The sequence below is a fragment of the Ailuropoda melanoleuca genome, chromosome 4, assembly GCF_002007445.2.
Source record: "Ailuropoda melanoleuca isolate Jingjing chromosome 4, ASM200744v2, whole genome shotgun sequence".
Taxonomy (NCBI): Eukaryota; Metazoa; Chordata; class Mammalia; order Carnivora; family Ursidae; genus Ailuropoda; species Ailuropoda melanoleuca.
In genome coordinates, this window is record NC_048221.1 from 76,029,123 (window position 1) to 76,042,234 (window position 13,112).

At 39.0% G+C, this 13,112-nt stretch overlaps 1 protein-coding gene across 28 annotated transcripts in view; it reads right to left on the reverse strand.

Moving 5' to 3' along the window:
- NRXN1 (neurexin 1) overlaps nt 1-13,112 on the reverse strand; it is a 1,113,431-nt gene that overhangs the window by 612,162 nt on the left and 488,157 nt on the right. For all 28 annotated transcript variants that reach the window (XM_019801696.2, XM_019801695.2, XM_019801700.2 and 25 more), the window contains 2 exons: nt 7,840-8,223; nt 527-730 (listed from right to left, as the gene is read on the reverse strand). In XM_019801696.2, coding sequence (XP_019657255.2) covers nt 527-730; nt 7,840-8,223 — 588 coding nt within the window. The remainder of the gene's footprint in view (nt 1-526; nt 731-7,839; nt 8,224-13,112) is intronic.

The following is a 13,112-nucleotide window of genomic DNA, read 5'->3' on the forward strand; positions in this document are numbered from 1 at the left end:
TGTTTGATAGCAAAATATCACCACACAGTATTTCCAAACAGAAAAGATGGGATACCACAAAGGTGACCAAAGGAGAAGCCCAGGGAGTAGAGTGCAAGCAACTGTTGCTCGACAACACGAAGTAGAAATTTGATATTTTGTGCAGATGTCATCTAAGTAAAAGCGGATGGATTTTCATTCATCTGAAAGGGTATCCTCTATAGCAAATCAGAATATCAGTAAATATAACAATGGAAATTATTTGAGGTCTCTTCGAGCCTAACAATTTATGCTTTCAATTGACCTCGCTGATACATACGGCTTCCCTTTAAATCCTCCGTGGTAGAAATCACAAAATGGTAAATTATGTTAAACAAAATGAAACAATAAAAAGATGCCCCCAAAAGCTAAATTAATTTAAATGATGAAAATGAGACCATTAAGTGTTTTAACTTTCCATGGCAAAACAGGCTACTCGGTAAATGTTTGCAGGCAAAACTGAACAAAAAGTGGGAAGTATTAGTAATGGGGGAAGGCGAGTTGTTACCTAGATTGACCGTCAGTTTCACGCGCCCTGCATCCAGCTCCAGGCGGAGGGTGTCTGCCGAGTCTCTAGAGGTGGTTGCCATGAGAATGCCATATGCACGCTGGGATCGGAACCGTAAGGACACGTCCTCGGCCTCCGTGTGCATCACCACTGGGAGCTGGATTTTCATAAACATACTCCCATCGTAGCTCAGAACCGTTGCCTCTACAGATGGGAAATGAATATAACAGTTCTTGGTTAGTTTGATACCTTTATACTTTGAAAAGGAAAAGCATGACCTGTTAACGGCTTCCAGAGAGAACACAACACTACAAACCCAACTCGTCTTCCTAAGAAATGAGCTTTTTTTCTTTTCCTTTTTTTAAGCCTGGACGAGAATCACAGTGAAGAGGACTTCTGTGAAGTCTCTGCTAAAGTACAGGCACAGAGATGGCACTCCTTCCCTTTTGGATCTAACAGCCCTGTCCGTCTATCTGCAGCATTCATCGTGTTGGTTTATCAGTGTTTATGTAGGTGTCTCCCTTCTCAAAGGCAGAGCTCACATTCTCTCGTGTGTAGCCGCAGTACGAGCCTGGGGTGAAGAACCAGCGGTCACCTCCCGCGTGTTTATATACGGCTAGGCCACTGACGAGCTCTGCGAAATCTGCCTGAGCTCCAGATCTTTCCTCAACAAAATGAGGAGGTGCTGGCCGAGGATCTCCAAGGCCTTCATCTACCCTAAAAGTCCCTGATTCTAAGAGAAGTTACTAACATTGCCTTCCTTCAGAATTTCTGCCTTCATAGGATCAAAAAAAGAAAAAGGAATGACTTAAGGGTAGGAATAAGGTCAACATTTTACCAAAGGTGATGTTCAAGAAGAGAAGAAAAAACCGTAGGTCCAAACAACAGGTGGCGTTTCTTCTGAGTCACTTTGTTCAACAAGCTAATTAATTTTTACAAAGACACCAACTGAAACTTCATTTTAAGCTTTATTTACAGGTAAGGGGTAACCGAAAACATCTTCTCTAAGAACCACCGTGGTGTTCTCAAAATGTGAAGCTATCACCAAAAAGTCAACAACTATGTACTTGGGTCATATTGGATAAACATGGGGGTGGGTCTGCGGAGCTTGTGTGGGTGCGTGCTGCTAAACTAAAGTGGACTGCTTTAAGAGGGAAGTTGCTTCATACTGTATTAAACACATAAAGTAGAGGGCAGCAGAAACTGTTGATCACAAACTGCCTGCTTTAAGAAATAGAACTCTTTAATGTGAAACACCATATGGTGGTGGAACGTTGCAAAATAAGTATGAGTAATTCTGCTTTCTCATTGGTTCTGGCAACTCAGAATACCGTTTAATTAAAGAAAAACTACTTGAAATTAAAGTAAACTAGGAAATTCTCATTATCTTGCCTATTTACAAGGCACAACAATTAGCTTTACTGATACGGTTGCTTATTATTAGGACTATATTCTGGAGTTGTGGTCTTGCAAGTTTGTCTTTCAAAATGTCAGGAGAGTCAAATACTGCTTCTGACAGACTTTAATCATTAGTTGTTGTCATCATGGGACTGAATGCACATCCAGAACCGAGAAAGAACGGATGGTTCCTTCCAGGTCTCCCTTCTTGGTGCTCTTCTCTTCCATATACCCCTTGACTTAAGGGATCTTGGTCAACTCCCCCTAATATTTATTAATAGTCCTGACTTCTCTCCTGAGCTCCCTCATCCATTGCCCACTTAATATTTCCTATTTGAATACTAAAGGCACCCACCCAATGAACCAATTCAACATGCTCCTTCCCCAATGTTCTCTATCTTAGTAAATGGCGTAATCACATTGTTTGGAACTTAGCTTTTCTGATTTTTCTCTTCAACTCTCTCCGATGCCCAATCTATGTGCAAGCCTACAAGTCTTGTAGGCTCTTATTCCAATCCACTTCCTGAATTTATCACTTCTTACCCTTACCACGAAACTATCTCTGACTCCGCTCCCATCTCCCACCTAGACCACTAACATAGCTCCCCCAGTGGTTTCCCCATTTCTACACAGCAGCCAAGCCAAACTTTTAAAAAAAGTAAAATCAGATTATATCCCTACGTTCCTTAAATTATGTCTCCTCACTTCCCACCAATAGTTTTCCACTGCAGTTAGTATAAAAGCTGTACTCCTTTTCTACTTCTAAGGTTCTCTATGATCTGGCCCCAGCCCTTCTCAATGGCCTCAGCTTTCAGCTTCTCTGCTGTTTGTTTAGTGAACTCCAGCAACACTGATTTCATCCCTCATTCAATACTTGCACTAGTGGATTCCTCTGTCTTTTTTTTTTTTTTAAGACTTTAAAAATTTATTTATTTGACAAAGAGAGACAGTGAGATAGGGAACACAAGCTAGGGGAGTGTGAGAGGGAGAAGCAGGCTTCCGACTGAGCAGGGAGCCTGATGCGGGGCTTGATCCCAGGACCCTGGGATCATGACCAGAGCCGAAGGCAGACGCTTAACGGCTGAGCCACCCAGGTGCCCCTGGATTCCTCTGTCTTGAAAGGCTTAACCCTAAATCTCAACATGGCTGGTTCCTTTGGCACTGCGGTCTCTGGTCAAATGGGACTTTAAGAGGTCTGCTCCAAGCACCCCATTAATCCCTCTTCCAGTTATTCCATATTTACTTATTCATTTTTTTTAATGATTACCATTTCTTATTTGTTTGTATAATGTTATTTGTTTTACCTTTTAGAATGTAAGTGTCATGAGGGCAGGGGTTAAGCTCTCCTATATGTTGTTCTAGCAGCAGCTGAGGGCCCTGGAAAGGGCCAGGCACACAGGAGAGCTGCAGTACGTACTTAACTGAATTAATGATTGCATTTGATACTGAAGATGTATGAAAGAGCTTATTTCAGTTTGGATACTGAGGTTACATAAATGCTCACTAAAGAAGTGAAGTATCTACTCTGCCTATTGTAAGTGGAATCTAATTTTGGTAAAGTATGTGAACAAAATATCTGCTGAAGTCTGCTTTGAAGGACATACTGTACCACAATCGACAGACTAGGAAACAGGTCCATTTATCAAGATACCAGTCTTGTTGCTAGGCACAGACCTGACTTTGAGAAAAGAAAGGATGATCCTTTTAAAATGCAGTGGTTCTATATTATACCACATATTTTTGTTATTAGATAAGTTTCCTAAAAGAAAAGCTAGTAGTCCTTTACTCAAAAAATAATTAAGGGAGCCTGGGTGGGTCAGTCAGTTAAGTATCTGACTCTTGGTTTCAGCTCAGGTTGTGATCTCAGGGTTGTGAGATTGAGCCCTGCATCAGGCTCTGTGATCAGCAGGGAGTCTGCTTGAGATTCTTTCTCTCCCTCTCCCTCTGCTCCTCCCCACCCTGCACCCATGCTCTCTCTCTCTCTCTCAAATAAATAAATAAATCAAGCTATCGTGAAATCTAGAAAAAACATGTTTCTTGTATAATATTAAAGGAGAGTTGATCTTTACTATTTCTTTGCCTAAACTAGAGCCAGTCATTGTTCATATCTACAGAGCAACAAACGCCTGAATAAGCATTTAAAAGTCATTATCAATTGCTCAGTTCTTTGGTATCTTTGATAAAAGAACTGAAATGTTAGTTTTCTTCTATTTATTTGGTCTATAAATCTAGTGCCTATTATTCAATAATCACATTTTTAAAATGGTTTTATAATCTTCTATAAAATGCAGCTTAATCCGATTAAAAACTGAGGAGGGGGAACATCCCTCCAGAAAGAGAGATGACTGACAATGGATCATCAAGGTAGTATGAAATACAATCCAAAGTAGGAAAATAATCAAGTCATTAGCCTATGACACTCTCCAAAAAACTGCAGGAATGAAATAACATAGTGAAGTAATAAAACTTGAGTACATTTTAAATAATTCCCAATGTGAAAATAACTTGTTGATAAACGACAAATGAACACCTAAATGATTCCTCATAATTAGAGTTAATGTTTAATTAGACAAGCAATGGAAAATGCACAAGGTTGGAGTCTATAGTTGCCAAATAAATGGTAAACAACACTCTGACATTTGAAGGTTATGCTATCTGGCAGCATCCTTTCAGATTAGTAAAATTATTTTACCACTTAGAACACAAAAGAGTACTTTAAAAGGCTAATTCCAAGACAACACTTCCCACAGGGGGAGAAGAAAGTTTCAGCTTTGTCTCCTGGATCTCCTTCCCCCTTGTCGTTAAGTTTGATAAATCTGCTTTTCTGTATGATTCCTTCTTGCCGTCTAAAGTGTACACCTGTACTCCGTTTTGCCGAAAGGCAGTCACATATTGTGTGCAACGATGAAAATCAGACAGGGAGCCAAATTATATTGCTCTGACATCTGTCCCTCCATCTGTTAGAGTTTTAACAAACAAGTATAAAGCAGACCTCTGATTACAACATATACACATAACCAAGAATAATTTCTACACGGCCAAGTCTCCACAAATTCTCAGCTTCATTAAAAATAAAGTGGGAGGGAAAATGATGAATTTAATTTATATTCAGTTGAACACTATTTCTGTATTACTCTTCCTTATGGGATCGATACACATAAAATACTGTTTTCCTAGTTGCCTAAGTCAGCAAATACTCCATTCTTTCTTATAAATTCCTTTGCTTACTTAATACAGAATAAAAATTTCCTGTAGTAATGTGACTACAATATTATTCCTCACACTGCATTATCCAAGGACTGGACCATACTTTTTAATTACTATGAATAATAATCTTTATAAATTATCAATTATTGCTCAATAATAGTAAGATAGAGACTATTAGTATCTTTATTTATTTATTTTTTTTTAATTTCAGAAGTTGTCAATCAACTCTTAGGTGATTTACAGCCTTATGTGATTAGAGTGTATCTGGAGAAGAACCACAGTCAAAGCTCTTTCTTTTGAATTGGAAACCTCAAGGGTTGGGCACGATCTTATGTTGACTGAACTAGGGCATAACTGGGAACTGGACGGAAGCCAAATTCTGTGGTATTGAGCATGACAAGCATCCCACATCACCACTGTTCTCCGGAGATACCATAATGTGAGCGAGGAAATTAATTCTGAAAAACAAAGACTTCTAACAACATGCTGGGTAGTCTGGAAACAAAAATCACACAAAAATGACCATTTTTCCCTCAACACACAACCAACCTGGAGACAAAGAAATCTGCAGAAATTTCTAGCCACCTGTCAGATAAAAATGTATGCCGAATCCCAGTGATGAAGCTTGCTATTAAATTCTCATTTGCAAATCTACATATGCTTGCCACCCCTCCTTCTAATTATTGCAAAATATAAATATTCCCTTTCCCTCATTCTAGCTCAGGAAGCTTGACAATTTCTATTTTTATTTCTGCCATATGTAGTAGCGGGATCTTGCCACAGGGTGGTACACCACGCATATTTAACTGAAGGCTTTTGTAATCTGTGTGACAGTTGGGTTATATCCTTTTCTAGCTTCACATAAGCAGGAGGCATCAAAATGCTGGCAGCTCTCTGAGTGATTAAAAAGAAAACAACAGCTTAAATCATACAGGTCTGCAAATTTCCCATTATGTCTAACTTGTAATATACCTTACAAACTTTGTTGCCTTTTTGGTGGTTGTTGGCCCCTTTTGCCAGTTTCCAAAGACCAAACTATTGAAACAAACTGAAATTGAGGGGTAAATGAGAAGAGGGAATTCCCAGGGAATATACCCCCTCCGAGTGACACTACACAGAAATAGCTAGCCTCCAACCACAATTTATAGGAATTGCAATTCAGTACTAGGAGAATGAATGAATCTGGTTGATTAAACTACTTACCCATCTATTGACATATCTAACTGTATAGTGTGGAACAGTGGCAGTATTTTGGTTGGTAATTTAAGATCATTATTATGTTATTAAATTATTATTATTTTTTAATGTTGATCAACATTCATAATAGAACTGATAAGCTGTACCACGTATTAAGACAAAGAACTATTGGGGCGCCTGGGTGGCACAGCGGTTAAGCGTCTGCCTTCGGCTCAGGGCGTGATCCCGGCGTTATGGGATCGAGCCCCACATCAGGCTCCTCTGCTATGAGCCTGCTTCTTCCTCTCCCACTCCCCCTGCTTGTGTTCCCTTTCTCGCTGGCTGTCTCTATCTCTGTCAAATAAATAAATAAAATCTTTAAAAAAAAAAAAAAGACAAAGAACTGAAGTCACATCTCAACTTTGAATTCTAGAAAATCACTGTTTTTGTTCTCTAGGAAGTGCGAGTTTAAGCAAATTAATTTCAGGATGGAAAGGGGGAAAGAAGACTAAATGTACGTGGTTTAAACAATACATGCCAGGTGCTTTCAGGCTAAATATCTAACTCAGTGATGTTATTTGAAGCTTGAGAGAACAATAGAACAACTTCATCGAATGGTTTTCCGTATTGATTTTTTTGTTCCATGGTCGAAGATGAGTGGCAATGGGTATAGTGACTAAAGCATTTATCTGGCACTCTTAGGTCTACGGGAGGACTTTGTTTCTCTCCTGTTCCCCCTTTAGTCTGCAAACAGTGGTTTGTCCTCACTCTTCACTCTTCCTTTAATCCTTATTCTTCTCCTTCTAATGGGAGAGGAAAAGAAAAAAAAAATGTGGGCTGTGTTTCCTACTAGAGAAGAAAGGGAGGCCACTGTTCAGCAGCTCAGCAGACACACTGGAGCCTTAACACTGTAGAGGTAAATACATCTTCTGTGGTCACTCAGGTCCTAGGAAAAGGTAAGTGTCTTTGAAATTATGGTACACTTCTGAAACTGCCAGTGTAAATTAGACGACTGAAAGTCACCTTACTTTCTAAAGTTCTAACGTGGGGAAGCGGACTGAAGTGACATAAGCAGGCTGACTGCAGTCTCACACCACAATGTTAGGGAAGGTGCCTCACATGCTCTTGTTCGGGTCATGGATATTAGCACTGGATGCCATAAATATCTCTAATTCATACCTTCTTTATTTTCTAGGGTCCTGAAATTAAAAACTGGGCAAAAAAGACAGTGGTTGTTGTCGATTATACATCTTAGATACTCTTAGATACTTAGATACTTCATACTCTAGAGGACATGGAAGACTCAAATATTTCTTCCTGCAGTATACTCCAACCTGTGTCTTCCCAGAATCAGCCCCTCTGAAAATCACTTAGGACTCATCAGTAGTGTGCTCATCATGGCTGCTTGGCCTGCAGGGAGCTCATCAGCAGAGCACACATTACGCTCCCATGGTCAGTTTAAGGTCTGAGGTCAACATTTAATACACTCTTTCATCTCAGGGGAGTCAGCGGCTTGGTTTTTGGAATCCTACCTCTCTCGCAGGACCTGCCAAGGTAGCCTGTTCCGGAACAATCACAGACATATCTGTTCCACCCGTCCCTGCACATGCCATTGTTTTTGCAAGGGTTGCTAAGGCACGGTTTTGCTGTTTCCCTTGAGCAGGAAGGCTTCACTCCAGCAGTACTTTGAATTTCAGCCATTTGCCGGATATCTTTGCTCTGGCCGTCAATGAACAAATCTCTAATGCAGCCCACGTAGCCGTAGTTGAGCAGAGCAGTCCACACCTCGGTGGGGAAGACGAGGCCAGCCTTGTTTTCCGGCAAGCCCCCCAGGTACAGCTCATCATCTAGGTCCAGAATCTCGCTCTCGCCAGGTGCCGTGTAGGGCGTGCGCAGTGTGTTGACAGAAATGGTACCTGTTGCAGAGACACGAGAACATAACGGGTCTTTAGGGAGTGCAACATGCTCGAAAAATCACCCTTTCTCCCTTTCATCTGATTCTTCTTTCTGTTCCTCAAGTGCCTTTCTTATTCTTCCCAGGGGAATGAAAACCGAAGTGGATGGCCAACCAAGAGTGTCGGTCAGCTTTCCACAGTTTAGTGAAGAAAAGAAAAAGGAAGATTAAAAAGCAAAGAAGGAAAGAAAGAGAAATCAGCATTCTATATCGCTCTCCGACAGTTCAGTCAGGAAAGAAAGAAAGAAGGAGAAGTTGACATCATATACCGCCCTTTGGAATAAAGTCAGATTCACGTTTGGTGAGTGCTCATTTTCAAAGCTGGTATGCATCTGCAAGCTAAAAAAAAGTTTGCATCTCCCCACCTTTAACTGACTTGATAGCTTTTAATGAACATAATAGTTTGACAGATCATCTATGTCAAAACTTGATTTCATCACTCTTAACTATCAACCTATTGATAAGTTCTATGGTCTTTGTCTATTCATCCATAATATGGGTCTAATAATAAGACATACCTCTCATGGTTGCTCTAAGGGTTAAATAAAGTGATATTAATAAAATTATCTGGTTTATAATGAGCACTGCATAAATGTTGTGTATCATGATTCATCACAAGAACCAAGTCAAACTGGCTGTTTACTTTAAAAAAATTTTTAATCCAAACTAGTTAGTCATCTAAATTGACAAGTTTTTCCCCACTCACTCCAAATGTAAGAGGAGAATAACTCTATTAGTTTACAAATATACAGGAACCCTGGTTTTAAGCAAAGGATGAAAAGGTAGACATTCACAGGGGGTTAACTGAGAATCGCAGGAAAAATATTTGTAGGATCCATTAAATGAAGAAAAAAGGAAAGACAGAAGACAGTTTTTGATTAAAACTTCTATCGTGTACCACCAGATTACTCAAAATTCCACCGAAGTTCTATCTCCAGAAGGATATCTATAAAAATGAAAATATGATACCTGAAAAGGACACCCCACTATACGTTACCAGATTGTCCCAGATTCATTTTTCAGGTCTGGACCATAAAAGCAGAATAGGTAGAGTATTAAGAGAGAAAGTAGATTAGAAATGTCTGGGGCCATGCTAGCTGCAGACAGAGAGCCTCAGGGATTTGGGGGGCAGACATCCAAGGGAAGCCAGGAGACAGAAGATGGGGTACAGAGGTAGAGACAGAAAGGGAGAGTCTAGTGTAGGTAGAGGATAGGTAGGAAGATGCATTTTAGTGGTTTCTCAGAATACCTAAGGTCCATCCCCAAGTGAAAATACAGCCTGTGATGAATGTGAAACATGCTTCTAACTAAGGATGCAGGGCCGCCGGCGTCTGCACTGTCCCCAGGAGCACTCCAAACCCCAGCAGAAGGGGCACTTCTCAAGACCGGCAGTGTAACGGGATCTGTTTTTGTGTGAGAGAAGGCCATGGACGCCACTGACAGAGACTGCACAGGCAGCCAAGTCATTAAGGGGCCATTTGTCTCTCTAGACTTCCACAGAAAGAAATGGAAAAAGCTCCCAGGGGAGAAACACTCAAAGGCATTGCTATTTTGGCCTTCCAAAGAGGGGAGCATTAACAGGGATTTTGGAGGGAGGCGGCAAAAAGGCAAAAGAAGAATGTATTCACTTTTACGGGTCACATTTGTGCAAGTGTCTAGAAGGAAACTCATTTAGAACATATAGGTGCCATAAAATCTTACTTAGAAAAAATATAATTTGGGGGAAATGAAATATATGATTTTGAGAGAGAATGGTGTCATTTTTCTCTTCCTAATAGAATCTCATGACACGCATTTTTAACTGTCCAAAATGCTTTAAGAAGTGAGTTAAAAGATGATCCCTACCCTCTGCAGCAGCTAATGGAAGTTAGAAAATGACGAGAGTGGGTATTAATGACAAAAGGAAAGGTGGATATATATATATGTGTGTATGTATATATGTGTATATATTATATTTACATTACATGTATTCTACGAAAAGTTGTAGGGAATGAACACAGTGATTTCTGTTTTTAAGACAAACGTATGACAAGTGCCACACCCTGTTTTCTAATTAGTTCAAAAAGGCTTCTAAAAATGAATATATGATATTGAGGGACAACTGTTAGGAGACACAGAGCAAGTGAACAATGACAAAGTTTTACAAGAGTGGGCATTTGTTTTTAAAAAATAAGTAATTTTCCCATATGCCTTCTTACTCATGGAACAAGTCTGATTCAGCTCAAGAGGAAAAGCAAAACAAAACAAAACAAAACCCCCAAAACAACACTTGGTGAACATGTGGTGTTAGAAGTCTGCACTAAGAGGTGCTTGGAGGGTTCCCGAGATGAGGAATTCGATGGCTGGATCACACCTGCGCTCTCCTCTCCCCCACAGAGTTTGCTCAACTCAGTACACTACGTAGTTTCCATAGTCATGGTGTCTTCACTGGGCCAGGAATTTCACACAGTCACCCATAAACAATCTGACAGTGAGGATGGAGTGACTGGATATCCTGATTTTTATTTATGGTGTGTTGGTGCCTGCTTTGAACAAACTGCTGTAAGAAAATTCCAGTGTGTTGTTATGAATGTGTTTGTTGTGGCCAGAGTGAGATATTCACTATAACTATGTGATTAGACTAGAGTTTTCTGATCACAACACCTAAATTAATCCACAGCTTTTATACAGTCTAGTGCACACACGCATGCAACCCCCGGCCAGCCCACACACTTGGTGAAACAAAAGCTGAACAGAAAAATATTTAGCTCTATTACTTCTGAGGAACTTTGAAATTTTTTTCTTACATTATTTTATTAATACAGATGCTGGACATGACCTACCAAATTGATTTCAGGACTGATTAAGAGGTTGTGACCCACAGTTCAAAAACCACAGGCTGAGAGGTTACTAACATAAAGAACAAGATGTTTTTCCCATAGCTCCTCATTGTCTCTTTGAGAGAGAATTTTAGAGTTCTCTTGGGAAGAAGGAATGCAAGATCAGAGAGAAAGCAAAAGCAATATAATCCTAACTTCAACTCCAATATAATCCAAGAAGAACTAGAACTTTAGTTTAGCCCTGGATTCAAGGTAAGGAGGTATACACTGAGCATATGCATATACCAGATATCATTCATTAAAATATTTTGAAGGGTGCCTGAGTGGCTCAGTTGGTTGAGTGACTGTCTTTGGCTCAGGTCATGATCCTGGAGTCCCAGGATTGAGTCCTGCATCAGGCTCCCTGCTCTGCGGGGAGTTTGCTTCTCCCTCTCACCCTCTCCCCTCTCATGCTCTCTCTCACGCTCTCTCTCTCAAATAAATAAAAATCTTTAAAACAAATATTCTGCAAACAAATATAATAGAATGAGACAACTGTGACTGAAAAGCAACTACTATCTTCTCTACAAGCTTTACCAATCCATATGTACTTAAATTTTAGAATATCTTTGTAGAAAATATGGAAAAAAAAAGGGAAAGGTAGAAATTAATTTAAGTAGGAATGGAAACAATTATTTTTATATTCTGAAGAGTCACAAAATAAAAACTATATTTAAATATGAGTCAAACTCTCATTTACATTGTATTTCCATTTATATTTCTATTTATTTTATATTTCTATTGATATTATATTTAGCCTACACATATGCAAATGTCCTGAAATGTACACATTTCTGAGAAGGGATTCGAATCCCAAATTCCTTAATGATTTTATTATTGAAATGAATCAAAGGACATTTTCACATAAGCAAAAGAGTCATCACAGAATCACTGAATTCATTTACACAAATTTAACACATATATTTGAAGATAGTGAAATTTCAGTATTAAGGTCCCTAAGTGCCTATTCATTATAATTGAGTTATAAAAGCAGTGGTTACCAAGAAGATAAGAACTGAACACTTAAACCTTGTTTTCGATAATTAGAGACAATTGAGTACTTGCTACAGCTGTATATATCAATAGAAAATGAGAATTTTGCAAAGGTTGAGATAGGACCAGATGTAAATAATTTTTAAGAGAAAACAAAAATCTGAGTATATTATTGGTTTATCTCTCTAATCCAAGAACTACAACTATTTATTTATTTATCTTTGGAATAGCTTGATTATTTCATACATTTTACCTTCTTTCACTATAATTACCTATAAAGTTTTTGGTAAATTAAGTATTTTATGTAAACACCGCTATATTTGAACTGTTAAAATTTGTAGATGGTAGTCCTATTTGGGGACTTATTTGGATCAGTGTTACATGCTTCAATATTTAAGAATCCAGAGCACCTGTCTATGTTATTTTCCTTTTAAAGAAATAAAATTTCAGCTAAAAACCAAATATATTTCTGTACATACGACTTTTGTAATCTTAACATAGAAATCACACTAACGGGCGCCTGGGTGGCTCAGTCAGTTAAGTGTCTGCCTTCGGCTCAGGTCATGATCCCAGGGTCCTGGAATACAGCCCCGTGTCAGGCTCCCTGTTCAGCGGGGAGCCTGCTTGTCGCTCTGCTGCTCCCCCTACTTCTGCTTTCTCTGTCAAATAAATACATAAAATCTTTTTTTAAAAAAAGAAAGAAATCACACTAACATATATTAATGTTTAAACCTGTTCGTTTTCATTGCATATGCGAAGGGTAAAACAAAGGTGACAAATAGACAAAGTAATGTTTATTTAAGAATATTCATGAAGCATAACTAATGAATTCATGCTTTATGTAAAAGTATACATTAAAGTGGAAAAACTGTTGGAAACAGTTCTTAGTTTATAAAAATGGAAATCATCTTTCCCATTTTGCTGGTATTTGTAACCTGTTAGTTTCCATTGGTTGGTTGGTTTGTTTTTTTTCCATATAATTTTTCTTGGCCCTTCCACT